Here is a 25,677-nt window from a genome sequence, read left to right on the forward strand (position 1 = left end):
GGCCGATCTGACCCGGTTGACTCACCATCGACTTCATCCCTTGGCCTCATTCACGGCAATCACCGTGACGAGCATCGTTTCTGCGCAGCAACTCTTCACCTCGCCTCCAGCCGCACACATTTCTCACGCTGCTACCCGCCTCGTTCTCACGCCAGCCGACGACGGTCACACCACCGCTGCGCACCTCGGCGGCCCTGCCGAAGAGCCAATCGGACGCCCTTCTAGCTCTGTCCTTCCCTCTGCACCGTCTGCACGCAACAGGTCGCCGGCATACTACCAGACCGTCTTCACAAGTGCAGATCCACTACTTCGTCACCGTCTGCCCGCCTCCATCCGCAAGCAAAGCCTTACCTACCTGTAAGCAGCTCTCCGTCCGATCACCATGGCCGATTCTGAATCACCAAGGTCGCCCTCGCCGGACTTTGACCAAGACGATAAGCCTCGCGTGCTCGTTGACGGTCCTGGAGGTGCCGATACGAAGCAGGGCGCAAAGATTGCCTGTCTCGAATGCCGTTCGGCCAAGATCAAATGCTCTGCCCCCACCGACGGGCAGGTCCCGTGCAAACGCTGTGTCAAACATCAGCGCGAATGCCTCTTTGAAAAGCACAAACGCGGTCGAAAGCCGAACAAGCGCTTCTCGGTGCCTTCCGACCTACGGGTAGCAGGACGAAACGGAAGCGACCCGAACGAGTACGGGTCTTCCCACCGCCCAAACTCATCCGAAGGCAGATCCGACCATCAGCACAAGCAGCAGCAGCAGCAGCAGCAGCAGCAGCAGCAGCAGCAGCAGCAGAGCTCACACAACGGTCGCGGCACTCCCGAGCACGGCCATTTCAAGCATGACTCCGGTTTTGCGTCGGGCGACAATGTGTCGAATCGACATCACTTCAACGATACGAATTGGAAGCCAAGCAGCACGTTCGGACCATCCGCTCAAGGTCGAGGTCCGCCGCAGCAGCCTCACTATCCAGAAGAACGCTTCCACGGTGCGAAGGACAAATACCAGAACGGAGGCTTGCCCTCTTCCATTTCGGCTCCTTCCGGTCTTGCTCAGACAGGCACGTCTTATCCCTACGCACAGCCTCATCACCATCAGCAATCGCTGCATTCGTCATCGCATCAGCAGCAGCACCACCACCATCAGCACCAATACTCGCATCAGCACCAACACCAACAGCAGCAGCAACAATCATCCTCGTATCAGCAGCAACCTCGACACGGCTCTGATCATGCTAGTCCTGGAAGATGGCGAGACCATGCGCCGACGCAAGCAGCATCTTCTCCCCACAGCTCCCACTCGGGCGCGCCTTCGGCCAAACCGCACGACAACTTCGCTCACAACCGCAACCGCCCCTATCCTCACAATGCGCCAGCTCCCAGTCACAGCTATGCACACTGGGACAGCCAGCTCGGATCGGAGTGGAACAACAAAGCCAGGCCGGACGTCTCGCCTTCCAGACGCACAGACTCCTCCGCCTTGCAGGGTCAGCAGTCGCAGCAAAAGTCGTCTCAGTACGCCAATAACAAGGACGCTTCAAGCTCGCAGAAGCACGCACCTTCACACGGCCAGCGCAGCTCGTCCAAAGGGCAAGGGCAGCGTCGCGAAGGCATAGCTCCCCAGCAGCATCGATCCTCTAGTCGAGGCCGAGCATTCGAGCAGGACCCAGACGAAGAATACGAGGAGGAGCAGGATGAGCTCGAGGACGATGCGGATGCGACCCGCGAAGAGCACGACTATGTGCTCTCGAATCCGCTCAAGTTGCTTGCACAAGCCTCAGATGCCGCTGCCGCTCGCATTGTCGGCGGCAGGGTCGAGACCGGCAATCGCAGCTCGTTGGCTGCTGTCGAGACAATGGGTCTGCTGCACCCCACTCTGCCCTCGAACCGCATGGCTGTCAGTGCCGCCGTCAATCTCACCGGTCTCGGTCGTCCGCTGTACGGGCGCAGGGAGGACGATTTTGCTCGCAGTCAGCGTGGCTGGCCCTCCGGCCGTATGCTGCCTCCCATCTTGAACGCGACCCGCGCCGGAGGAGCCACTGAAGGGAGCAGCGCGGAAGCGTCCAATCGCGGTCCGCCTGCCTTCCTCAAGGACAACATGCGCTCCAAGTCCTTCCCCGACGGCGAACTCCCCAGGGTCGAGGCTTCCAACGCCATGGATGAGTCGGACACCAGCGTCGCGGCTGCAAGCGGTGCCGCGACCAGTGGTCCAAGCGCGCCCACAAAAGCTGGCTCCGGCATACCGCTCGGCCGTCCCAACATTCTCACTCCGTCGACGTTAGATCACGAAGCTTGGGAGTATCGCGAAGGCAAAGCACAAGCGCGTCGAGGCTTCGGCTCCAGTCCCGGCGGAGCTAGCATCGATGCTGCGACCACGGGCAGCAGTGCCTCCGCCGGCGCCAACAACGGTCAGAAGCCAGGGCCTGTCTCGGGCATCAACGGTGCATCTCCGGGTGAGATCATCGAGTCACCGGCCGATGAGGTGACCACGGCCATGTTGGGCAAGCGAAAGCGAGGTCGCTCTCGAGCTACTCGCGGTGGCGGCTTCCCAACGCGCAGAAGAAGGCTTGCCGAGTGGGACACCGACGCGGAAAACGGCGAAGGTGCCGACGAGGATGGCATTGTTGACCCCACCAAGAGCAAGCAAGTCACCATCGCCACCGTGTCGAAGCTCAAGGAGTCCAGCGGCGTGCTTTCGGGCGGCGAAGGAGAAGCGGGGGCCTCTCGCAAGGGCTACTTCAACTTAAGTCTCTTTCACAGCAAGAACGACGACACGGAAGGCCTCGATCCCGTCGAGCTCGGTCTCGTCGAACTCAAGGAGCTCGAAAGGCTTTTTGACATCTTCTTCGCGCGCATCAACCCGGTGCTGGACCTCTTCGATCCCTTCTTGCACAGTGTTGCGTTTGTCAGGATGCGTTCGGCTTTCCTCACCACCGTCATCTCGGCCATGGCTGCACGCTTCTCAGACACGCCGGAAGATGCCAAGCTCGCCTCGACATTGGACAAGCACTATCAGGAGAAGCTGCTTCCCATGATCCTGCTCGGCGGGTACAAGAGTGTCGAGATCAGTCAAGCTTTCCTCATCTTGACCACGTATAGCCGACCCACCAACAGGCTTGTGGACGATCGCTCGTGGCAGTACCTCGGCTTCGCCATTCGCACTGCCACCGAGGTGGGTGTCAACCGCAAAGTCACACCGAGCGAGAACTTGCTGGGCAACGAGCAAGTGGCGCGCCGCGTTCGAAACCGAGAGAGGCTGTGGTTCAATCTCTTCCTCTACGATCGAACGCTGAGTGCACAGACGGGTCGGCCCTGGACCATCTCCGAGGATCGCATGATCGTGCAGAGCTCCATGTGGCACCGACAGGACTTTGCGTTACCCGAGGACGTCTCGCTGGTCAGCTTGATCAAGTTGCGTCGCATCACGGCTCAGCACACTGAAGCGTTCGACACGTATCTGACCAGTCCGGACCGCTTCGACGAGACGCAGACCGCCACCGCGCTCGGCGTTGGAGGACAAAGCATGTTTGATCGCCGTCTCGCGGGTCTCGAATTCTTCCGCAAGAACGCCAATGCGGATCTCGAGAAATGGAAAGAGACTTGGTGCATCAACACGGAGGACAAGATCAAGGAGGTGGACACGAGTGCTTCCGCTGGCAAGTACCTGGTTCGATGGGCACCAACAGCGAAGCTGTTCTACTACCACTCGCGACTGCTCATCAACTCGCTCGTGCTCGGCGCCACGGAGCAGTACGAAGGCTTCCTGTCCGGATCGTCCGTGTCCGTAGACTGCTGGACATCTGCCATTTCGCTCATCGACACGATGCTCAACGATTTCACCGAGGAGGCCTTGGTGACTTGGTCCAACGATCGAGTGGTCATGGCGGTCTATGCTGCCGTGTCGGCGGTGCGCATGACCAACATGCAGCACAAATACGCGTTTGCCGACAAGGAGACGCTGCTTGCGCTCGTTCGTCGACTCGCCACGCGCATGACCAATGCAGGCAAGACGCCGCGCCACCGAAATGGATCGGCGACGCCATATGGCCGATACCTCAAGTCGGTGTTGGCTGCTTTCGAGCCCGAGAACCCGGCGATTGCGGCTGCCGCGCAGAGTGCTCAGGCAGCAGCGGCGCAAACACCGGGCAAGGATAGCGAACAGGCTGCGTCTTCGATCACGACGAGCAGCCTTGCGCCCGGTGACAGTCGCTCTGCGGCTGCGACGCCGCCCTCCGCCATCGTTGTGGCCGTGCCAGCTGGCGCTGGTGGCGTCGCCGAGAACTCGTCGGACGATGGTCATGGCGAGACGTCAAACGTGGCGGCTGAAGGCGCTTCGACTCAGGGAGAAGGTGGCGCGTCTGGTGCTTTGAAAGACGCATCTGGTTCGGCCACCGGAGAAGCGAGCAAGACTCCCGTCTTGAAGACGGAGGAGGTTGCTGCTGCTGGCGACGCGCTATCGAGCGTTCCGCTCCTTGTCGCTCCCGGCTCTGACATGGACCTCGACATCTCTGCGGCTGCGTCGCAACTGGCGGCTGCCGACAGCAACCTCGAAGCGCAGAGCAGTATGGAGAAGCTGCTCACACAGCTACCTGTCAACGGCACCACCATGCCGGTCACCACCGCTGGCTTACTGACACCAGCCGGCGTCGTCCCTACAACCGACGCCACCTGGTCAGTCGTTGCGGAGAGCATCGTTCGACCCACCTCCACCCACTCTTCCACGGGCGCAGCTGACACCAACCTCCTCGTCAACCCACTCCTCGCCGACGCAGACACAACGGAAGACGTCAGCGCAGCAGCCGCCGTAGCCGCCGCAGCAACCATGCCCGACGTCGTCGACGACCCCGAGTCGTTGGAAAGGATGTGGAACTACATGACCGCTTTCGAGCATACCAGCTTCTGGCAACCCCAGAGCACCTGGAATTTGAGCAGCGGCGGACCTGGTGGTCAGGGTTGATACGGAAAAGATAATGGGCTTATATACGTGGTCCGATAATTGTAATGGGTTTTGCGTACATGTGACTGCTCAGTGTGTCCGGTTTGTGATGGTGAGTCTGCAATCCTAGAGGAGTCTGAGGAACAGATCGAGCGTGACAGGAGGTAGGAATTTGCTTTCGCGATGGGCGACAAGTCACGCTTCCTGGCCTCGAATCGGTCATTCTTCTCCTCGTACATGCGTGCGAGGGCCGAATCTGACGTCGCACACAGACGAACGCCTATGCGCCTCCACCAACAGCGCCGAGCCTACAAGCGTGTTAGCAGGCAGACGACCGACGCCGGCTTGCCCTCTGCGATCGACTCAGTCCCAACAAGCTCTCACCCTCGCTCGCCTCTTAACAACCGCACGCCCCGGAACGGAGACCGGCCTCGCTAACTGCTTTCTGCTATTCAAATGCTATAGTCGACAAAGATTATGTGGATGGTAGAGCCGGAATCTCGGGCTCAGGCGAGGCAGGTACCGGCGCCTCGACCAGCAAATCGTAATGGCCGGGACGCAACAACATGGTACCGATCTCGGTGATTTGACCTCCCTCGACCTCGAAGCGCACCACGTCGCATCTATCGGGGTGCTCCTCCGCTGCACGACGCGCCTCGGCCGCCTCGCCGGGGACGGCTATCGACTCGCTCTCGGATTTCGAAATCTGTTCGGCGGGGAAGTCCTCATCCAACGGCGTCTCGGGTGGCGCATGTTGCGGGCTGAGGTAGGCTACGTCGAGCGAGACCTTGAGGGCTCGGGAAAGAGCGGTGATCTGAACATGATCCGCCTCTTTGCCGATCGCCTCGACTTGATTGGCGCAGAAGCTCTGCATGTCCGGCGGCGACGCATCGCTCCCATTATCCAGGCTGAAGAGGAAAGGTGTGTACTCGTCCGCGTTGATCTTGAGGAACGCGCTGGTCAGCAAACGCAGGTAGACGACGATGGAGTTGGACTGTTCGGGATCGTTCATGGCGTCCACGAGCGCGTGCTCGTTCAACTCCTTCGTCTCCGGGTCCGTCGAATACATCCGGTTCAACAGACTACGCAGTGGCTCGTAGAAGTCCGTATACACCTCCTCGTCGTACCCCGCCTGCTTGAGGATGGAGAGCGTCGACTCGACGTGCTTGACCGTGAAATGGTGCATGGGTCGGTCTTTCATGGTCATGATCTTGTAGATGAAGGCAAAGGCAAAGGCGCGGTAGAAGCAGTCGCCGTCGCCCTTGGCGCGACGAATGCCGATGAAGCCCGCTTCGTCCTTGAGCCACTTGATCTTGCCCAGGAAGGCATCGTTCGAGGCGTACTCGGTCTGAAGCACTTCGATCGGCTCGACGGCGGAAATGAGGGGTTGGTTCGAGGTGGATTCGGACCGAAGCTTCTCGGCGAGCTCGTGACGCTGTGCGTCGGAGAGCGATTCGAGCTTGGTGTCTGCGTTGATGCCTTCCATTGTCAAGATGTATTGAACTCCAGTTGGAGGGCAAGGATGAGCAGTAGTGAGAGGTGGATCGAGAGTGGCCAACCGAATGCGATCCTATCTGCTCGCAATATCAGGACGTGGGTGCCGTGAGGGAGCGCGATCAAGGATGAAAGAAGGACGTGTGTGCGGCTCGAGATAGATCGATGCGTCGTATTGCTGGAATGCTATGGCGCTAATTGCAGTTCGTATGCGATGAGCGGCAAGTGATGATGGTCGATGAGAGAAATGATGAACGGCGAGAAGATAGGCAGAGTGTGGCTTAGAAATCTCATCCCAGCTCGTGCCTGTGCGCCGTCGCTGCGTTGTGGAGCTCTCGGTGTGAAAAGGGCAAGGTCGATAATCGACCGTGGATCGGCGGAGGCAAAAAACCTTTTTTGGCTGAGCAATTTCAGCTTTAAAAGTTTGTCACACCTCAAGGCGAAATCGGTGGAAAGAGTCAGCACGAGACTGGCCCAATAATCTTTGTGGCCCGTCCGTTTCTCGAGATGTCGAACAACATCATCAGGCATGCAAAGACTGAGACCTAAATCGGGCCTCAAATTATCCGAGCTCTAACATTTCGGCGCACAAATACGCCTGTGCTTGCTCTCCCTCATCTTCAACGCAAAGAAGGTCGAGACACAGATCAAAGCGAGATGGTGTGGTGGCTAATATGAGTATGAAGAAGAGACATCAGGCGGTCTGAACCTGCGCCTTATCCCGCTCTTGCCTCTTGAGCTTGCGTTCCATCTCCAAAAAGGCCTTCATGGTGGGATCCAGATCGCCGATGACGCGGTCCACCTCTTGCTGCGCCCTCTCTTTTCGCTCCTTGTCCGTCTCTGCGTTCCCTCCTGCGATAGGGTAATCGCCCAGCAGATCGGTGCGCCATTCATCCTTCGACACTGGGGGGTGGAGCTGCGTCAGTTGGGTTCGAACAGAGGAGAGACGCGAGTGAAAATCTTCCAGATCCTCAGCGTAGATGTCGTAGGCACAGTGGGCGCAGCCGGACATGCAGCATTCCTCGGGACCTGGGGGAGGGGGTTTGAGTGGGATCACGATGCCTCGGATGAGCGTGGGGCCCATGCTCGGCTGCTCTGCAGAGGCCGAGGTTGGTGGGGGTGAGACCTCGGCTGGTGTAGCAGCGCGAACCACGTCGATTTGGGTGTCGGACTCGACGGCGTGCGCAGGCGTCGGCTGGATCGAGGAGGAAAAGGAAGGGTCGGGAGAGAGCGATTCGACTGCATCCCCGATCGATGGCGAGCCGCTCGCCGGACCAGGATCGGACAGGACGAGTTTGGAGCGCGGGAAGCGGTCGAGGAGGTTGCGACCGTGCTGCCGTTGTGCTCGAAAAGCGAGATGGAAGTGACGCCGCTGTCCCGGTGAGCTGAAGGGACCGCTTGTCGAGCTAGCCGCCACGGGATCCGCAGCAACCTCGGGTCCAAAGCGATAGTCCTTCTCGATCGCTTCGAACAACGATCGGCAGCTCACATGCGCCTTCAACCGAGCACACAGCAAGAAGGCACCGCTGAGCTTGCGATTCAAGCTGTACGTTTCCTGGGGTGGCGGCGTGAGCCGTTCGCGCAGCATGAGCGGGATCTGCGCCTTGACGCGATCTGTGATGGTCTGGTGCTCGAATGGGTACGGATCGGGTGCGTCGGGTCTGAAAGGCTCGCCGAGCGCAATCATCGATTCCACATGCGCCCGCTCCATCCCTTCGCTCTCGTCGCCGGTGAGATAGCCCACTTTTCGGGACCAGATGATGCAGTTGTCGTAGTCACCCGCGATGGCTGCTTGCAGCATTGACAGCCAATTGTCCATGAACGTTTTCGAGTACTCGCGTGTTGCGCCGAAATCGATGAGTTGAATCTTGGCGGTTCGCTCGTTGTAGAGGAAGTTGGACCAGTTCGGGTCGGTCTGCATGAGTCGGAAGCGGAACAGCTCGGATAGCGACAGGTTGAGGATGGAGTGTGCGATTCGGTCGCGTGTCTCCTGCGGATAGCGCGAGGCTTGGCTGAGAGGACGCCCGCGCATCATCTCGGTCGTCAGCACTTTACCCGAGCACAGGCTGTCGACGACCTTGGGCACCTCGAATTCGGCAGAGTCGTGCAAGATGGCGCCGAACCGTCGACCCATTTCAGCTTCGCGCGTGTAGTCGCATTCGTCCTTGAGCTCCCGCCCTAGCACGCGGAGGGTGTTTTCCAGAAACAGGCCCTTCGGTAGCAACGCGGAGGCAGAGACCAGCCAACGCAGGTAGGATAGATCCGAATCGATCGACTCCAACACTCCTGGGAATTGCACCTTCACCGCCACTCTCTGACCTGCCATCGTCGCATCCGGGAAGTCGTCCCGCAATACGGCAGAATGCACCTGCCCAATCGAGGCACTTGCAAAGGGAACGTCTTCGAACTGCGAAAACTGCTCCCGCCAGTTGGCCCCCAGCTCGGCGGACATCACCTGGTTCATCTGCCAAACAGGCATGTAATTCGCGGAGTTCTGCACGCGAAGCAGCACCTGCTCGATCTGCGGTGGTAGCAGCTTGGTCTCTTGGATCGAGAGGAATTGGCCGAGTTTGAGGGCGGCTCCTCGCATGGTGGAGAGCTTGTCTACGAGCCGAGCGACGTTTTGTTCCGACATGAAGAGTGATTGTTCAGAGGAAGAGGAGGAGCCGCGGAGAAAGGAGCCTGCTGCACCAAAGGCCAGGCCGGCACCCAGACCGCCGTAGTGGAAGAAGCGGCCCAGGCGAGAAGAGGGAACCTTTGCTGCTCGGAGCGGGACATGCTTTGATTCGGCCACTGCGTCGTACTCTTCGATGTCGGGAAGGGGCGATGGAGTGTCTGCTGTGGGTAAGGGATCGTCTGCTATTGGTAGCAGATCGATGCTGCCGGGAGTCTGTGCCGGTGCTGTTGAGCTGGCTGGGTCATGCCGAGGAAGAGGTGGAGAGGTGGTCGCTGAGGGTGCTTCTTCGACGGGTGCAATGACAGCTGTCTCGACTTCCTCTACTATAGGTGTATATGATATGGGTTGAGCTGGCGAGATAGGCTGTATTGGCGGCTGAGGAGCGGTGTCGACTTTGCTCGTCTCGGGAGCGGGGGCCACGGATGCTTTTGATATCGGCGGAGGCGGTTCGAATGGTACCGTAGTTGACGGCGCTGACGGTGTCGCATCAGCAGCTACATAGACTGGAGCTACCTTGTCTGCCACATGCTTCGCTGGTGCCGACGATGTCGTTGCGGCCTTGATGGTCTGGCTAGGCCATGGCCTGCTTGAGGAAGCTACGGCATTCTGTGTCGATGCTGCGCCGAGACCCAGATCTGACGTTGTGAAGGCATGCGCTTCGGTCTTGCTTCCGACATCCTGCGCGTCGTCGATTGTCGCCTTGAGCGCCGTTTGAGTGGGCCATGGTCTTGCAGGACCTCGAGAAGCCGCCTTGCTCGCACCGTTGGGCGAGACCACCACGCCCTTGGCTATTTGGCAGAGGGTGGATGCTATCGCAGCAGCATCTCTGAGCGAGGACCGGCTCATGATCTGGCTGTGCGACGATGAAGCCCCCCAAGTACCGCTTTCGACGGCTCAGATCGGCAACACTTGATGGCTTGTCCTTGGAGTATGGTGAGAAGGACAGACTGCTCCATGCTTGGATCAGCGTTTCTTGATCCGAAGAAGCGGAAAAGCCTCCACAAAGTCGGGAATTTAAGGATTCACAGAAATTCGGGTCCAAAAAGGGAGCCCTGTTAAGCTGACAGGCGAATTCAGGGTCTTGATGCCAAAATCGCGGCTGTCAAGGCTGTGTGAATTTTGGTATCTCGGTGTCTTGGAGCTGCAGCTGCTCTTGACCAAGCTGCACACATCTTCGTCGTCTGTCCGCACCACCTAACTCACCCCACAGCTTTGCTACCGTCGACGAATCCATCCTGTGCGGGCACAGGAAGCTTGAGCTCCAATCTACACTAGAGGCCCATGCAGTGATACGGACACAGCACCTCGCGCGGGGTCCTTCGTTCGGTGCTGCGAAAGCTTGCCCTCGGCGCATAGCAGCCCATAGCTGACACGATGACTGTTCGAGGTGGAGAGCGAGCACGCCTCCTTATATTGTCGCTATTGGCACTCCTCGTACTCGTCTGTATACCTCTCACAGCAGCACAACAATCGTCAGCACCACCGACCGCGACGGGATCTGCCAGCATACCCCCCACACCATCGTCGACCAGATCGGCCATCCCTGGGCGCGCGACGACCATCTACAACGCAACTGCTGCAACAGTAGCCTTGAACGACTCAATCATCGCGCGGTCTAGCATCGTCTCCGATGCGACTCAAGGCGCCTTCTTCAACTTCACAATCCCAGCGAGCGCATTCTCTGAAGACATCAAATCGGTGACGGTATGGACGTCAATGTCATTATGTAGTGGACCAGCGATACCTCCCTACAATACGTCCAACTCCACTGTCCTCGAGACACTGGACAAGTCAGCAACAGACGCTCGGCATAGCACGCTCGCATCGCTCTACGTCTCTGACAACGGTCTGTTCGAGCAGCCAGGACCAGCCAATGCCAGTGTCCTGGGTTCCAGAAACATCGGTTATGCCTCGGGCGGGTCGACATTCGTCGAGATCGATGTACAGCAACAGAGCGATAACAGCTCTGAGACAATATGGATTGGTGTGTGGCCTCCAGCCGACACTCGCAACGTCACACCAGGCTCGTATCAATTCCAGATCGTAGCGAGCACACGGGCAAAGATGGAGTATGTTGACTCCACACGCAGGCCGAGGCTCGACGACACGGACCAAACTCGAGCCTTGATATCGTCCTTCAACTACACGACGTCTTCACCGCCGAATCTCAACGTCATTGTTCTGCCCACCACGGGTGCCAACTCGCTTGCCAATCCTGACTACTTCAATTCGTCGTTCTGTGCCATCGCAGATGCGTTCGCAGATGTGCTCGCTGGCAACCAGCAAGTCACCGTCAACAGCAGCGACACACGGCGCGGGACAGAAGCCAATAATCTTGATGACGTTCGTCGGCAATTTGAAGTCTCAGGTCTAGATGCTGGCACCAACTATACCGTCTGGCTCTTCGAAAGCAACACCACCGGTCAAGGCTCAGCTCAGAGCGTCTCCACGACTCTCTTCCCAGCCATCAAGATGGTCACCAAGCGAAGCGAAAACTGTCGACTCGTCTTTGATGTGCCTTTTTGCCCGAATGTGGCCTACTCTATTCCCGTCAATCCGTCCATCTCGACGGACCGGGCGCTCTCCGTGATCGAGGAGTTCGTCGACCCAATCTACTCCAACTTCAGCCTGACCATCGACACGTTCCCGTGCGGCAGTTCCGAGTTTGGCATGTACTCGTACGTCCAAACATGTGACAGCTGCAAGCGCTCCTACCAAAACTGGCTGTGTGCCGTTGCCATGCCACGGTGCACCGACGCACTCGATGATCCGTCGACGCAATCGCGCGCCACCCAAGACGGCACAGAGCTCACAGGCGCACCCACGGGCCTGAACACCGATCTTCTGCCCTACATTGTCAATCGCAATGGCAACGGCACCGGTGCGCTGACATCACGCCAACCGTTCATCGATCAGCAACTCCAACCGGGCCTATATGGCGAGTTGCTCCCGTGCATCTACACGTGCTACTTTGTCAGCCGCACCTGTCCACCGTTGATCCAGTGGACCTGTCCGTTGTGGGATATCACCGCCCAGCGCGATTATGGCACGTTTGCGGATAGCGACGAGGAAGGCATCGGCGCAGCGGAGAATGGCGGTGCAGGCAAGGATGGAATGCGTTGGGGTGGGTATCAGAGGTATATCGCGACAGATGCGTTTGGTAATGCGTATTGCAACTCGATGGGCGTCGATTTCTTGCTGAGGGAGTCGAACGGTGGGCTGGGAAGGATGCCGAGAGGATTATATGCGATATCAGCAGCGATGATGGTGTCGCTGGTGATATCGGTTGCTCTCTGAACTGAAATGACCCAGGTGGACAATCTTATGGACTCGTCATGTCACATACGCTCTCTCTGTCTTGCAAACGTACTCTGCAAGATGTCTTCTCAAGTCTCGCGCGGATGAAGGTGTCTATATCGTGTGATGGTTGATGGAGCGACGAGTAAGGACTGTGATATTTGACAAGTAAGAAGTAAAGACTGTGGCTTGCCAAGCCGAAAGGGCGAGATGTGGCGACATTGCTGCTTCCCCAACGTGAAGGATCAGAACACTCGCACTAGCTTGCTGTACGCTCCCTTCGCTTTGTTGACGAGCTTGGCGAGCTTGAGGTCGAATTTGAGACTGCTGAAGAGAGACGAGTCCTTCGCTTTTCGAGCGTAGTGCGTCTGTGCTAGACCTTCGGCTGATCCGACAGAAGCGACTGAGTTGAGACCGCCGGTCTGTCGGTATGCTGCCTGCATAGGAGCTGTTCGCGCGCGGTGGGCAGAATTGAGGCTCGTCTGTGGATGGACGTACGACGGATAGCGTCGCGTCGGTCTGTACTTGTTCTTGACCTCCTCGTACTGCTGTCGTGTGACCTTCAGCTCACGTAAGGTTGCCCGTCTCCAAGCATCTTTGACCCATTGCTGCCAAGTTTGGGGTCGAAGATGGTTGACTCCTGCTCTGGGAGAGGTGAAGCCGCGCTTGAAGAGCTTGATGCGGTCCACGACGGCGTTGACCATGTCCAGCGCCTCGCCCCAGGGCCCGCTCGGAATGTGTGGCAGCTGAGGCTGCCCATTCGACCCTGTAACGCTGATACGGAGGCCGATGGGATGGTCAACCAGCGTTGACCATTTCGAAGGGTGGGGTGTGTCGCTCTGGACGTTGGTTGCCCAGGAAGGTGGTGGGCTGACTGGCAGCCCAACGATTCCAGACAGGCAGAGCGAGAAGATGAGAAGGTACAGCGGGATCAGCTTGAGCATGTTCGAAGTGAAGAAATGGCGGAAAGCTCAGTGTCGGGGGGTCGATAGTAAAGAGAGAGGCGCAGCTTTATACACCTCACCACACCGGACGCATCTCGCCGGACCATCACTTCATGTGTCTACAATGGGCGATGCGACCCACTCAATCGGCTTCACCTGGCGCTCCGTCTCGCGCAACACGAATCAACTTCAAGCCGTGGCGCGAGTCAGGGGTTGATTTGCACGGACAGTGACGCTCGACCTGCACAAACAGCATGCGTTTTGGCTGCCTCTGCTTGACCCACCATGGCCACATATGAAGTCGGATAGCATCGCGACCTTGCGCTTCTTTGATGGACATCGGCAACTTGACGCCGAGATGAGAGGCCGAAGCGACGTCAGCTCGCAAACGACGACTGACGACCAAGGTCTGGCCAAGCTTGACAGGGCTTCGACCCTAAGCGGGATCAGTTCAGGAACGCTTAGCCTAGAAGGAGGACCCTGGATGGCTGTCTCGCAAGCCTCTTCTTCTCGCTTCGCTGCAGAGGGAGGCAGGCCGCATCTAGCTGTGCGCGCAGAAGGCACCCTTTTTAGTATTTCGCGAGGGATCATTCAAAAGGACAAGAATTCTAATGAAGGGGAGGAGGTCTTGTAGCCAAGCGAAGGATCGAGTTGTATTCTCGGCCTCCATTCGTAATGACAAAAGTGGACCTTCAAATACATTTCCTGGAGGCTAAATTCAAATGTCCAGCCACGAATCAATACAAGCGACCCAGAACCAAAATGAAGAGTCAAAAAGGCACCGATCAAAGCTCGCTTTGGAAAGGCAGGCTGCGCAGCGCAGTCTTTTTCTTTGCCCTTTGTGAAGCTTGAGTGCGAGAGAGTCAGGGAGCCAGCGCCAAATTTTGAGTGGCCTGCGTAGAGTGAGCTGAGAGAGAGGTGAGCAGAAGCCAGAACAAGCGTGCGAGTGAGCGAAGTGAGGGTGTGAGCGGGTCACTGGCCAAGAAGGGTTTGGCGTGAAGGGCGTGTGTGTGTGACTGCGCTGCTGACCCTGTCAGTCACAGCCTGAGTGGCTCGCTCAGCGAGCCAGCCAGTCAGTCAGTCACTCGCTCTCGCTCACCAAAGTCGAATTGAGTCAAGAAGTTGGCGCCGGCGCTATCATCCAATTGGCACCTTTTCCATTTCGCTCTCGACACACCTTTGCTCTCGACAACCTCACCCAGCTCGACCGACAGCTCTCTGTTTGTCGAGATTCAGCATCCTTTCAGTACAAGAGCTTGCATTCGACGTGTTCGTGTTCCTTCAGGCACCGGCGAAGCGGCACAGAATCATTTGCAGTTTCAGGAAAGGCTTTTCCTTCTTCCTGACACTTGCGCTGACTCTGTCGCCTCTTGCCGCCGACGACGCCTGCATCGCATTCGACCTGTGCTCTTGGCATCAACAAATTCGCTTCAGCTGGAGTACCGCTCGTATTCAGTGACTGTTCAGCAATCGACTCGCATTCAGTGATCCAGACTCGCAGTCTCAATTGGGTCGATTCACCCTCGGAGGATCCGTCTTCAAGACTCAGCAGGAGAGAGTGCCGCGCTTGCGTCTGCATCCTCGTATATGACGCCTCGATCTGTCTGACATCCAAAACTCTGTGGCCGCCTCCATCTTGAACTGCGCTGTTCCCATCGCTCTGCTGACAGGACCATCGCAACGCTAGTCGAACGCCTCGCTCTATCCGACGCAACTCAGCCGGCTCCGACCCGACGCAACAGTCCTTACGCCGCCTATTGATCACGTTCCACGGCTCGGCCTTTCCTAGCTGACCTCGCAACAGGTCTGTTCAGGAGTCAAAATGGCCAAGTCGAAGCTGCCTCGCTCCACGCCAGCAGCGCGCGGCGCAGCCGTGCCTCCACCCAAGCTGGCCGCCACTGCGCAGCAAACGCAGCCACTTCAATCTACACCACCACCTACCATGCCGCAAAGCAAAGCCCCCGTGGCTGGCGCATCCACGCCACCTCGATCTGCTTCGCCCGTCTCGAATCACGACGGAGACAGTGCCGCGCTCTCTTCCGCCAAAAAGAAGAAGAAAAAGTCCAAGTCCAAAGCCAGGGATGCCGACTTTATCGACGACCACGAGTACGACCTGCAATCTGCTGCTGCCCTGGGTCAGCGACCACGTTCGCCTGCATCGCTGGCGGCGAGGGCACGGGCCCAGGCCCAGCTCTTGGCGGCCGCAAGCGAGTTGTACCGAAGGATCGAAGGCGATGCGCAAGGTATACCGGACGACGATGCCTATTGGACATCGCTGCCAGCCCATCTGCGCACCTTCATCCGTAATGCCCTTCCTCTTGGTCAATTCCCTCCAGCAGCGCAGGCGGCGCTTAACGAGAACGCTCAGGATCCAGCCAATCGACACGCCTCGACGCAGGCCATGATCGCCGTCGCTCAGCAGCTGGCACAGGCAGCGCACGCATCTCAACGCCACCTCCAGCAGTTTCCACCGGGCACTCACCCTTATCCACCACTCCCTTTCGACGCCTCCATCTTTGCCGACTTGGCTCTGCAACCCGACCAGGCATTGCCTCTCCACCCTCATCCTAACGCTGTCAACAACGTGCATGCTGCCAACGCCAACGGTGCGTACGCTCAGTACTCGTCCAGTCCCAACCCGCCTCCGACGCAGCCTCCAGTCGAGCCTCTGCCGCCTCCCGTTGTGCTCTACGACAACTTTGACGACGAAATCGACCGATTCGACGACGACGGAGTGGACGATGCGCAGTACTACGACGACGGTGAACTCGACGAGGACGACGATGTGCTGGACGCGCAGGGTGGCCTTCTTCGTGCTCGCGAGCGCGTCTGGATGCAGGATGGCACCGACCACGTACACGGCCCCAACGGCATGGCCGCGCACCCAGATGCACTGCGATCGGCGAGCAAGAACAAGAAGAAAAAGAAGAAGAAGAAAGGCGGAGCAGGGGCGGGTGCCGGGCACGGCGACGACGAGGCACACGAGATCGAGGTCGAGGTGCCACCTCCTCCGAAGCCGGTACCCAGCCACCCTCCTCCTTCCACGAATGTCTCTTCCGTGGCTCGCAACTCCAACCCGCCGCCTCCTAGCTCGAGGGCGGCTGGCAAGCAGCCCATGACCTTTAACTCGACTGGAAAGACGCCAGCTAGGCCAGCAAATGGTGTTCCGCCTTCTTCCAACTCGGGCAAGCGCTCTGTTTCGTCTTCGACGCACGGTCAGCAACCCGTGGCCAATCCTGCGGCCAACAGCGCCAAGATCTGGTCCACCAGCTCGGCGGAGGAGCGGGAACGGATCAAGGAGTTCTGGCTCGGTCTTTCGATGAAGGACAGGCAGAAGCTCGTTCAAGTCGAAAAGGAGACCGTCCTCAGAAAGATGAAGGAGCAGCAAAAGTTCCTGTGCAGCTGTGCCGTTTGCGGTCGGAAGCGCTCCGCCATCGAAGAGGAGCTTGAGGTCCTCTACGACGCCTACTACGACGAGCTAGAAGAGTATGCCAACCATCAACAGCGATGGGCCAGCAGCGGCGGGACCATTCCTCCCCCGCCAGGTCCAGGACCGTTCCCAGGCAGTGTCGCGCTCGACGCCTCTGGCGCTGTGATCGGCGGCGACCCCTTGTCTCGCAACCGAGCAGCCCACGGCGGTCGCGATGTCAGGCACCCTCAGCACCCTCCTCCGCCGCACGGACGCAAGGCACCGCTGCAACCCGAGTCATCCGATGGCTACGATGACGACGATCTCGACGATGATGGCGAATACGATGACGAGGATGACGATGCCGAATACGAAGACGAAGAGGAGGACGACGACATTGAGCTCGAAAAGGAGCGAGCTCGCGACGACTACGACAAGCGCAACCCTGTTCCTTCTTCGCGTCGCCGCGGCACCAACGATTCCAACGACCTCTTCGGCCTGGGTAGCAGTCTGACCGTCAAGGGCGGCATCCTTACCGTCGCCGACGACATGCTCAAGAACGACGGCCGCAAATTCCTCGAAATGATGGAACAGCTTGCAGAGCGAAGGATGCACCGCGAGGAGCTCACCAACGCCGAGCTCGCTGCCAGCGAAGACGAGGAAGACGTCGACGGCGCCGATGATCCTGAGGACGACGACGACGCGGACGAAGAGGAGGATGACGAGGAAGACGACATCCTCACCGAAGAGCAGCGCATGGAGGAAGGCCGCAAGATGTTCCAGATCTTTGCCGCGCGAATGTTTGAGCAGCGCGTGCTTGCCGCCTACCGAGAGCGCGTCGCTCAGGAACGTCAGCTACAGTTGCTCCGCGAGCTCGAAGAGGAAGACGACAACGAAAAGGCCCGCGAGGCTCGTCGCGTCAAGGAGTCGCAGAAGAAGAAGGACAAGAAGAAGGCACAGCGAGAAGCCAAGGAGGCAGCCCAGATGCGAAAGGATCAGGAGAAAGCTGCCGCGGACGCCGAATTGCGTGCACAGCAGCAGGCTCAACGCGATGCCGAGCTCAAGAAGCAGGAGGAGATCCGTCTCAAGAGGGAAGCTGAGCGCAAGGCCAAAGAGGACGAGAAGGCCAAGAAGGAGGAGGAGCGTCGCCGACGTCAAGCCGAAGAGCGTGACCGTCAGCTTGAAGTGGAACGCAAGCGCCGCGAGAAGGAGGACAAGGCCCGACTCGAACGCGAGGCTCAGGAGAAGGCGAAGCGCGACCGTGAAGAGGCGCAACGCAAGGCGAAAGAAGAGCAGCAACGTGTTCAGCGCGAGAAGGCCGAGAAGGAGCTCAAGGCTAAGGAGGAGCAGGAACGCAAGGTCGAGGCTGCCAAGAAGGAGAAGGAGGCTCGTGCCCAGGCTCAACGCGAGTCCAAGCAGGCGGCAGCAGCTGCTGCTGCCGCTTCGCAGGCTCGCGGGTCGTCTGGTGCTCCTGCTGCTGTTCCCAGCTCGCCCTCGACCGGGTCCAGGTCCAGCCTCAACAAGTCTGCTCCGGGCACGCCTGCTCGTGGTGCCAAGACCGGCTCGATCCCTGGGTCCCCCGCCGTTGCATCGGAACAGGTTCAGGCTCGTGGCTCCCAGAGGGCCACCATCGGCTCGAAGGCTGCTCCAGGCCTGGCCGGCGCATCCTCCGGCGTTGCTGCTGCTGCATCGTCTGTCGCGGGTTCGTCGCTGCCAGCTCCTCCCCAAGGCTTGCCTCCTCGCCCGACCACTGCCGTCTTGACGCCTTCTGGTGCCTCTTCGCAGAGCTCTTCAGCGTCAGTCGCTGCCAATGCTGGCCTGCCCAGGCCTCCTGTCAATGTTGTCGGCGGTGGCTCCGCTTCGACCGTTCAGCCTTCTCTCGGATTCGGCTCGATCGCACCGACTCCAGCAGCCAATGTGCCGATCGCCACCTCGAAGGCACCCGGTTCCAGCATCTCGCCCAAGCCTTCTCAACCGTTTTCGCAGGCACAAGACAAGCAGTCCATTCCGGCAGGTTTCAATTCGGTTCCGCCTTCCTACGGCCAACAGCCCGGTCTCGAGGGTCTTCGATCGCCCCCTCTTCCCAACGGAATGCCGGCTGGCGGTGTCTTCAGCAGCAACGGCGCTTTGACCTCTAGCCTGCAGTCGCCCAGTCTTGGCGGTCCTCCCGGCATCGGTGGCATGACGAACAACCTGGCTTCGCTCACTCTGAACGCACCTCCAGGAATGAACTCGATCGGTGGCAGCAAGGTGCCTACTATGCCTGGCATGGAAACCAACGCTTCAGTTCTGCACGGTCTCGCCCACAGCGGCTTGGGCGGCAACGTGCAAAGTCCGACACAGACGCCCTTCTCTCCTATGAGTGCAGGAGGCAACGCTGTCGATCCCATGCGCAGCCGTACCGCCTCTTTCGCGGATTCCGATCCCATGTCGTTTGCCGGCATCCGACCCGGCTCGTCGCTCTCGCAGCGCATGCCCGCCTACCGAAGCGCTGCCCCGGCTCCGATTGGCCCCATAGGCCGACCCAAGGCCATGGACACGATTCAGCAGCACGTGCACGAGGACCACACGGGCGCCATCGGCAACGGCCGACATGCCAACAGTGCGGGCGGATCGAGCGCCACAAGCCCTCGACTGCCTGAAGGCATCCTTGGCAGTTCCGCTCTGGGAGGTGACGACGACATTATCGACCCCAAGCCTCGCAGGGTGAGCCACACCATTCCCATCGGCGGTGGCGCCACTGGAAGCAGCATCGGTGGTGGGGCTGGATCGTTCTTTGGCGGCGGTGGAATGAGCGGTGCCGGCGCTGTTGGTGGAGGCTTTGGTGTGAGCGCTTCTTCACCTTGGAGCTCGTTCTCGGGTGCAGGTCAGAACGCGCCTGGACCTTTGTCGCCCGGATTCAGTGGTGGATCTGCTGCACCTGGCTCAATCGGGTCGAGTCTCGCGTCGGCCAACTTTGGTCTGAACCAGACCACCGGTACTCCCAGTCTCGGTGCTGGTTCTTCGGGCATGTCCAACGGCGCACCGTCGGATCCGTGGGCTCGCATCGATACGAACTCGTGGAACCGCGCTCGCTACGCGTTCGAACAGCCCGGCGGCGCCGCCTCGGCTGGCCTAGGCGCACCTGCACAGGCACACGCTTTCCACCAGAACCACCTGCACGGCGCAGGCAACGGCAACCTAAACCCGTTCAATCTGGGTGCTCCGGGCAGTGGATCGAGGAACCTCTTCGGCGCTCCGGGAAGCAACTCGCTCCATCCGGGAGCGATCGGAAGTGCCTTGTCCTCCACCTCGCCGGGCAGTCGACATGTCAGTGGTGGTCATGAGTAGAGCTGGCTTGTATTCTTTGACGTTCGAATCGAAGAGAAAAGTTGTCGTTTCGCTTTCGCTTGTGAATGCTTCCTTTGTGTGAGCTCTTTCCTTCGATTGACTCGCAGCTCTTTCATCACTTGTCGGACTGTTCACAGTCGCTTCGCATCTCTTGGTGTTGTTAATGAGTGTCACTTTTGATATTGCCAGAATGAAGCACCAAGCAGAAGGGGTTCTATTAGAATCCCAAACTGGCCCTAAGTTCCTCCTCCAAACTGGCATCCGCCTTTTTGACCTCCTTGCCGTCGGTCTCGCCGGTCTTTTTGGCCACGGCATCGAGGAAAGCCTTGACGCCCATCTTGGCGGGGTCATACGTCAGACCTAGCTGTCCGAGTTCAGTTGTGCACCGATCGCACGTGCAGGGACCAAAACAGTAGTCCCGATACAAGAGGAGTTGGCGTCGACCCAGAGTGGTGCTCGGATCGACGTAGCTGATGAGCAACTCTTCGCCGGCGGGGATGGGGCGAAGGGCGACAGCGGCAATGTGCATGCTGGCACTTATGCCGCGCTGCGGGACGTGCTTGATCGCTACGTTGGGCGAGCAGGAGTGGTTTAGGAACGAGTGGACCGAGTAAAGCCCGCCGAACTTCTCCATATTAATGTTGGCCCGTCCGATCTGCTTGAGCACGGAGGGGTAGTCGAAAAGATCTTTGAGCAGGCCCTTCTGCGCTGAAGATATGATGTCCGCCTTGGGCAGGGAGGAGGAGGGTGAGGGGTGAAACGGGTCGAGTGCGGCACGTAGGGCGGTGTGCGCTCGGGTGAGCAACGGTTCGAACGACGTGCGTTCGGTCGCCCACCCCGGATTGCGCGTTCGACGCTCCAACTCCGACACGGTAGCAAACGACGACAGTCTGCTGTACACCTCTTCGAAGCTCTCCTCCTCCTCCTCATCCTGCTTCAACGCTGTGCGGGGGTTAAGGGTGGAGATGAGCCTGGCGAGGGAGCGAGCGACACAATGCAAACTCTGCCACTCGGCCTCCCTCACCAGCGCCATCAGCTCTTTCGCCCCCTCACTAGACCCTACGCACAGCAGGGCATGATGCTTCATCGCCCCACGCCAGCACTTGGTTCCGCAGAACCTGTACTTGCATCGGGTGCAACTCTTGATCGCCAGCGCCACGGGTGCGGATGAAATGGGCAGAAAACACTCCCCGCACAGCTCGCCGCTTTCTACCTGCCCCAGCGCCTCCGGTGGTGGCGTGGCAATGTATGCGGCTTCGTCGAATACGAGTGTGTCAGGGGAGAAGGAACGGGTGGAAACAAGTCCTTTGCCTTTGACGTTGTCAAAGTATACCCCGTTGACTCCCGCAGGGAAGGATATGCGCGGGTCGATGTACGATTTCGGGATGCCCGGGGTGGGTTTTTTCTTCTTTCCTCCCTTTTTCGGCGTGCTTCCGGAAGGGGTGGCGTCAGAGGCGGAAGGTGTTGAGGCGGAAGGTGCGGGGATGAGGGCGTGCTTGGAGAGGATGCTGGTGAAGCGTTTGAGCGAGAGCTCCGACCAGTCATTCTCGAGTTCTAGCGTCGATAGTAGGCGGGGAAGGTCGGACGGGTCGATAGGCTGGTGCGACCGCGTTGACTCGACGATCTGCGTCTCGGAAGGCACCACCATGCTTGACAAGATCTGGGGTGGTGGGATGCTGTAGAGGACAGGAGGAGGTGTCGTGTGAAGTGGGGACCTTTTTTTCTCTCGAGAGAACTTTTTTTGGACGGGTGAGTTCCGTGATCCGCGACTTCTATCATCGCTGTGACCGCACTCAATCAAAGTCAGGGGTTAGGATGGGAAGCGGGTCATTCGGCCGCCGAAGAGGCAGCCATACGCGAGGAGAAGGACGAGACCACGCAGACAGCGATCACACAGCTGCGCACTCCAGACGAACGTAGCGAGACGATTCTAGAACGCTTTGAAATACTACTACACAGGTTGGGACGATATGGACATATTTTGAGGGGAGGAAGAAAGCCATCGAGGTCGCTAGTTTGGCGATGGGATGGCACGTATCTGCAGGATCGTGCTGAACTAGGCGATTAAGGTCGTCTGAACGAGTTCACGCCTGCAACAACGAAAGCGGGTCAAAACAAAGTTTGGAGATTCCAAGGTCGTGCGGAAAGCAGAGCAGAGAAGGGGCGGGATCTTGCGTTAGTCTCCAGAACTTGATGAGAGAGCAGCTCTTCACTCGTCCTTGCTTACCCAGCCAGCCGCAGGGTCGGCCTCGCCGTCCTTGGCGTCAGCAGCAGCAGCAGCTTCGGAAGCGTCGTTGGCGCCGTCATCTTTGGGCTGCGCATCCTCGGCGCCGTTGCCGTTGCCGTTGGCAGCCGCACTGTCACCGTTCTCGCGACGCTCGTCGTCGTCATCACGGCGGCGCGAGTCGCCACCTCTTCGCTCTTCGGGGTAGTCGGCGTCGTCGTCCCTGCGAGGCTCGGGAGAGCGCTCGCGGCGGGCGGCGGCACGCTTGCGGGCACGCTCCTCAGCTGCGCGGTCGGCCTCCTCCTCTTCCTCCTTGGACAGCTGGGGCCTCTGAGGCGGGGGCGGGATATCCGGACGAGGACGGTCTTCGCGACCACCGCCACGACCACCACCGTACGCAGGCGGGGGAGGCGGGCCTCGCGAAGGACCGTCAAACCTCCAGCTGGACGAGGGAGCGTTCTTGGCAAACTGAATCGAGATCTCGTTCCTGCCGAATCGCATCCCGTGCATTTCGCGGAAAGCGGCATCGGCATCGCGCGGGTCCTCGTACTCGATGAAGGCGTAGGGGGTAGCAGTGGCAGATTTGAGTGCGGGGATGTCGCAGCGGATCAAGGGACCCATGCGCTCGAACTCGTAGGCGAGGTCCTTGGCGCGCATGTTGGGTGGGAAGCCGGCGACGAAGAGCGTGGTGGGAGGAGCACGGTCTCGTCCACCACCACGACCGCCGCGGCCTCCGCCGCCGCGAGGTCCGCGGTCGTCACGGTCGTCGTAGCCTCGATCGTAGCCTCGTCCGGACATGATGTTGATACTAGAAGTCGGTCGGGTAGGGTTGTCGGGTGTTCGATGTAATGCAAGGAGTGCACAGCCGGCGAATGGACGGATACAATGATGCCAGTGAGGGAACCGTTCGAGATCCGTCGATTGGCAAGCGAGGTGAGGTCAAGGAGATGATGGATGGAGGGCAAGATGCAAGGCTGAGCCGACTTGCTCTCTGCAGCAGCTAAACAATTTTGTCGCGTTTCAGAAGATTTCTCCACAGCGGAGGAAAGAGAGTGTCAATCAATACACAACTTGCCCATCGATTTCACGTTGTTTCGAACATTTTATTGAGACTGCGGATCAGAACCGGCTGGAAGCTTTTTGGCAGCGAAGTCAAAGCTGTGTGGCACGGGCTCCTGAGCTGTCTACGCGTGATCGACTTCCGCACTTTAACGCAGCGAGACGTGCTCACGAGAGCTTCGCCTTCGATCTCTACTCTAACAGGTCATACTTTTTCGAGCTGTCCGAAGATCGCGCTCTCCTCGCTGCGCAAACTCCACCCGCTCTGGACGAGAACATTTCCTTTCCGCATCACCACAACCATTCAGCCCCTCACTGATCACTTCAGCTCAGTGTCCAGGCCGATCTATCATCACAGCCACCTCAGCCTCAAGTAGACTCGGAACCTCCGTCCGATCATCACAGTCTCGGCGCAACTCACCCACCCTACAATCACAGCCCAACATGGCCGACACCGATGGTACGTGCTTCGACAAAGTCACTCTGTTTCCCGCCCGCGTTCCATCACCCTCGGCTTCTCCGTATCCAGCGTGACAGAGTCCTCTCCATCATGTCTTGATCACTCTACTTGTCACACTGGCCTCTGCACTGCTCAGCCTGGCAGTCCTCACTCCACTTCGCTCCTTGCTCTAACGTTTCCAGCATGTTTGGTGATCCCGCAAAGCAACGCGGTCATTCCGCACTGCCTTACTGCTGCGACACCCTTGGCGGCGTAGACATGATGACCGTGATTCAGCTTCCGCTTCGACGTCGGCCTGATACGTGATCGATGCCTGCTGCTCTTTTCGGCATTGCCACGCTTTCACCTTCTTCGTCATGGCTCATTGCCTTGTGCTGTTCTGCTTGCACCGTGCGGCCCTTCGGATGGACCGACGCTTCTCCATCGCCTCGTTGCGATACGGGATATCCTCTGCTTCCCGTCCGCCGCCCCTCCCACCATCCTCCGAATCATTTCCCGCTTCACACCGTCATCTCGACTCACCACTGCTACTTACGACCCTGACGACTGACTCGCCTCCGCCACACTATCTGCCGCCTCCGACCCAACAGCTCAGCAATGGAACGGCGACGCCGCCCGCGACGCCGCTCGTGAGACCGACAACGCCCAGTGGAATGGCGGCCGAAGCCCCTCGCCTAGGGGCGCTGCGACCCCTCCTCGCCGCGAGCGCGAGCGATCTCGCTCTCCCATGCGCACCGGCGAGGATGACCGTGGACGGTACGTCACCATCCCCTGTCATGCAGTCACATCTAAGACACGCCTGCTTACGCTTTCATCCCGTTCTTGTGAAATTGATTGGCGCTCGACAGTGCTGATCGCCGCGACGGTGGTGACAACAACCCCGGTAACAACCTTCACGTCTCTGGTCTGAGCAACCGCGCCACTGACCGAGACCTTGAGGAAGCTTTCGGCAAATATGGAGCAGTATGTTTCTGACCTTTCGAACATATTAGCCCTCAGCACCCCTCATCGACAATGGAGCCCTCAGCACCCCTCATCGACAATGGACTCACCTATTCTTCTTTCAATCGCCCCTTCTTCACTCGCAACAGATTCAGAAAGCCCAAGTCATGTACGACCCTCACAGCCGCGAGCCAAGAGGCTTTGCGTTCGTCACCTACGAAAAGGCCGAGGACGCCGAGGCGGCCATCACTGCGATGCACGGCACCGAGTTCCTCGGCCGCAAGCTTACCGTCGAAAAAGCCCGTCGTGGACGAGCGCGCACTCCCACCCCTGGTCGCTACTACGGACCTCCCAAGGCGGGACGTGAGGGCGGTCCTCCTGGTGGTGGCTACGGCGGTGGTCGTGGAGGCTACGGTCGTGGTCCCCCTCGCGGCGGCTATGGCGACGACCGCTACGGCGGCCCTCCTCCTCGCGGCGGTGGCTACCCACCCGCTTACCCTCCCCGAGACCCGTACGACCGCTACGGCCCTCCTCCCGGTGGCCGCCCTTTCTCGCCTCCACCCATGCGCGGTGATCCCTACGACCGCTACGGTCGAGGCCCGCCCGCTATGCGCGACTACCCGCCTCGCGACCGCGACTACCTGCCTCCCCCTCCCCGCGGCGGCCCTGGAATGGACTACCCTCCTCGTGGCGACTTCCCCCCACGCGGCCCTCCTGGCGACTACCCCCCACCCCGCGGGTACCGTGATATGTCTCCGCCTGGCGGGCGCGGTGGTAGGTACGACGACCTGCCCCCTCCCCCGCCGCGCGCCGGTGGTCCCAGGTACGACGGCCCTCCCCGTCCCAGGTACGATGACGCCGGCCCGCCTCCGCGTCGCTACTGAGCGCCGGTGCCGGCCGTTGAAAGT

The 25,677-nt window shown here is 59.4% G+C and overlaps 9 protein-coding genes across 9 annotated transcripts; 4 read left to right on the forward strand and 5 right to left on the reverse strand.

The window, feature by feature from the left end:
• Positions 1 to 382: 382 nt before the first annotated feature.
• On the forward strand, positions 383 to 4,954 carry PSEUBRA_005026 (uncharacterized protein; the record flags this gene model as incomplete). Its single annotated transcript, XM_059465441.1, has 1 exon — positions 383 to 4,954. One exon carries the CDS (start codon positions 383 to 385, stop codon positions 4,952 to 4,954), a length of 4,572 nt encoding a protein of 1,523 aa, XP_059320480.1.
• Positions 4,955 to 5,408: 454 nt separating this feature from the next.
• PSEUBRA_005027 (Peptidase C65, otubain) lies at positions 5,409 to 6,419 on the reverse strand (the record flags this gene model as incomplete). Its single annotated transcript, XM_016438512.1, has 1 exon — positions 5,409 to 6,419. One exon carries the CDS (start codon positions 6,417 to 6,419, stop codon positions 5,409 to 5,411), a length of 1,011 nt encoding a protein of 336 aa, XP_016290962.1.
• A 702-nt stretch (positions 6,420 to 7,121) lies between these two features.
• On the reverse strand, positions 7,122 to 9,950 carry PSEUBRA_005028 (Oxidoreductase-like, N-terminal; the record flags this gene model as incomplete). Its single annotated transcript, XM_016438529.2, has 1 exon — positions 7,122 to 9,950. The coding sequence occupies one exon, from the start codon at positions 9,948 to 9,950 to the stop codon at positions 7,122 to 7,124; it is 2,829 nt and encodes a 942-aa protein (XP_016290963.2).
• Positions 9,951 to 10,820: 870 nt separating this feature from the next.
• PSEUBRA_005029 (Stretch-activated cation channel Mid1) lies at positions 10,821 to 12,401 on the forward strand (the record flags this gene model as incomplete). The annotated part of the gene is made up of 1 exon (XM_016438499.2): positions 10,821 to 12,401. One exon carries the CDS (start codon positions 10,821 to 10,823, stop codon positions 12,399 to 12,401), a length of 1,581 nt encoding a protein of 526 aa, XP_016290964.2.
• Positions 12,402 to 12,646: 245 nt separating this feature from the next.
• PSEUBRA_005030 (uncharacterized protein) lies at positions 12,647 to 13,345 on the reverse strand (the record flags this gene model as incomplete). Its single annotated transcript, XM_059465442.1, has 1 exon — positions 12,647 to 13,345. One exon carries the CDS (start codon positions 13,343 to 13,345, stop codon positions 12,647 to 12,649), a length of 699 nt encoding a protein of 232 aa, XP_059321602.1.
• A 1,822-nt stretch (positions 13,346 to 15,167) lies between these two features.
• PSEUBRA_005031 (Stress response protein NST1) lies at positions 15,168 to 20,084 on the forward strand (the record flags this gene model as incomplete). The annotated part of the gene is made up of 1 exon (XM_016438487.2): positions 15,168 to 20,084. The coding sequence occupies one exon, from the start codon at positions 15,168 to 15,170 to the stop codon at positions 20,082 to 20,084; it is 4,917 nt and encodes a 1,638-aa protein (XP_016290965.2).
• Positions 20,085 to 20,301: 217 nt separating this feature from the next.
• Positions 20,302 to 21,732, reverse strand: PSEUBRA_005032 (SET domain protein; the record flags this gene model as incomplete). The annotated part of the gene is made up of 1 exon (XM_016438510.1): positions 20,302 to 21,732. One exon carries the CDS (start codon positions 21,730 to 21,732, stop codon positions 20,302 to 20,304), a length of 1,431 nt encoding a protein of 476 aa, XP_016290966.1.
• Positions 21,733 to 22,293: 561 nt separating this feature from the next.
• PSEUBRA_005033 (RNA recognition motif domain protein) lies at positions 22,294 to 23,106 on the reverse strand (the record flags this gene model as incomplete). The annotated part of the gene is made up of 1 exon (XM_016438514.1): positions 22,294 to 23,106. The coding sequence occupies one exon, from the start codon at positions 23,104 to 23,106 to the stop codon at positions 22,294 to 22,296; it is 813 nt and encodes a 270-aa protein (XP_016290967.1).
• Positions 23,107 to 23,811: 705 nt separating this feature from the next.
• Positions 23,812 to 25,653, forward strand: PSEUBRA_005034 (RNA recognition motif domain protein; the record flags this gene model as incomplete). Its single annotated transcript, XM_016438494.1, has 4 exons — positions 23,812 to 23,827; positions 24,418 to 24,583; positions 24,676 to 24,790; positions 24,919 to 25,653. The coding sequence occupies 4 exons, from the start codon at positions 23,812 to 23,814 to the stop codon at positions 25,651 to 25,653; spliced, it is 1,032 nt and encodes a 343-aa protein (XP_016290968.1).
• Positions 25,654 to 25,677: the final 24 nt, after the last annotated feature.

This window comes from Kalmanozyma brasiliensis (genome assembly GCF_000497045.1).
Source record: "Kalmanozyma brasiliensis GHG001 unplaced genomic scaffold PSEUBRA_SCAF4, whole genome shotgun sequence".
In the NCBI taxonomy this organism is placed as follows: Eukaryota; Fungi; Basidiomycota; class Ustilaginomycetes; order Ustilaginales; genus Kalmanozyma; species Kalmanozyma brasiliensis.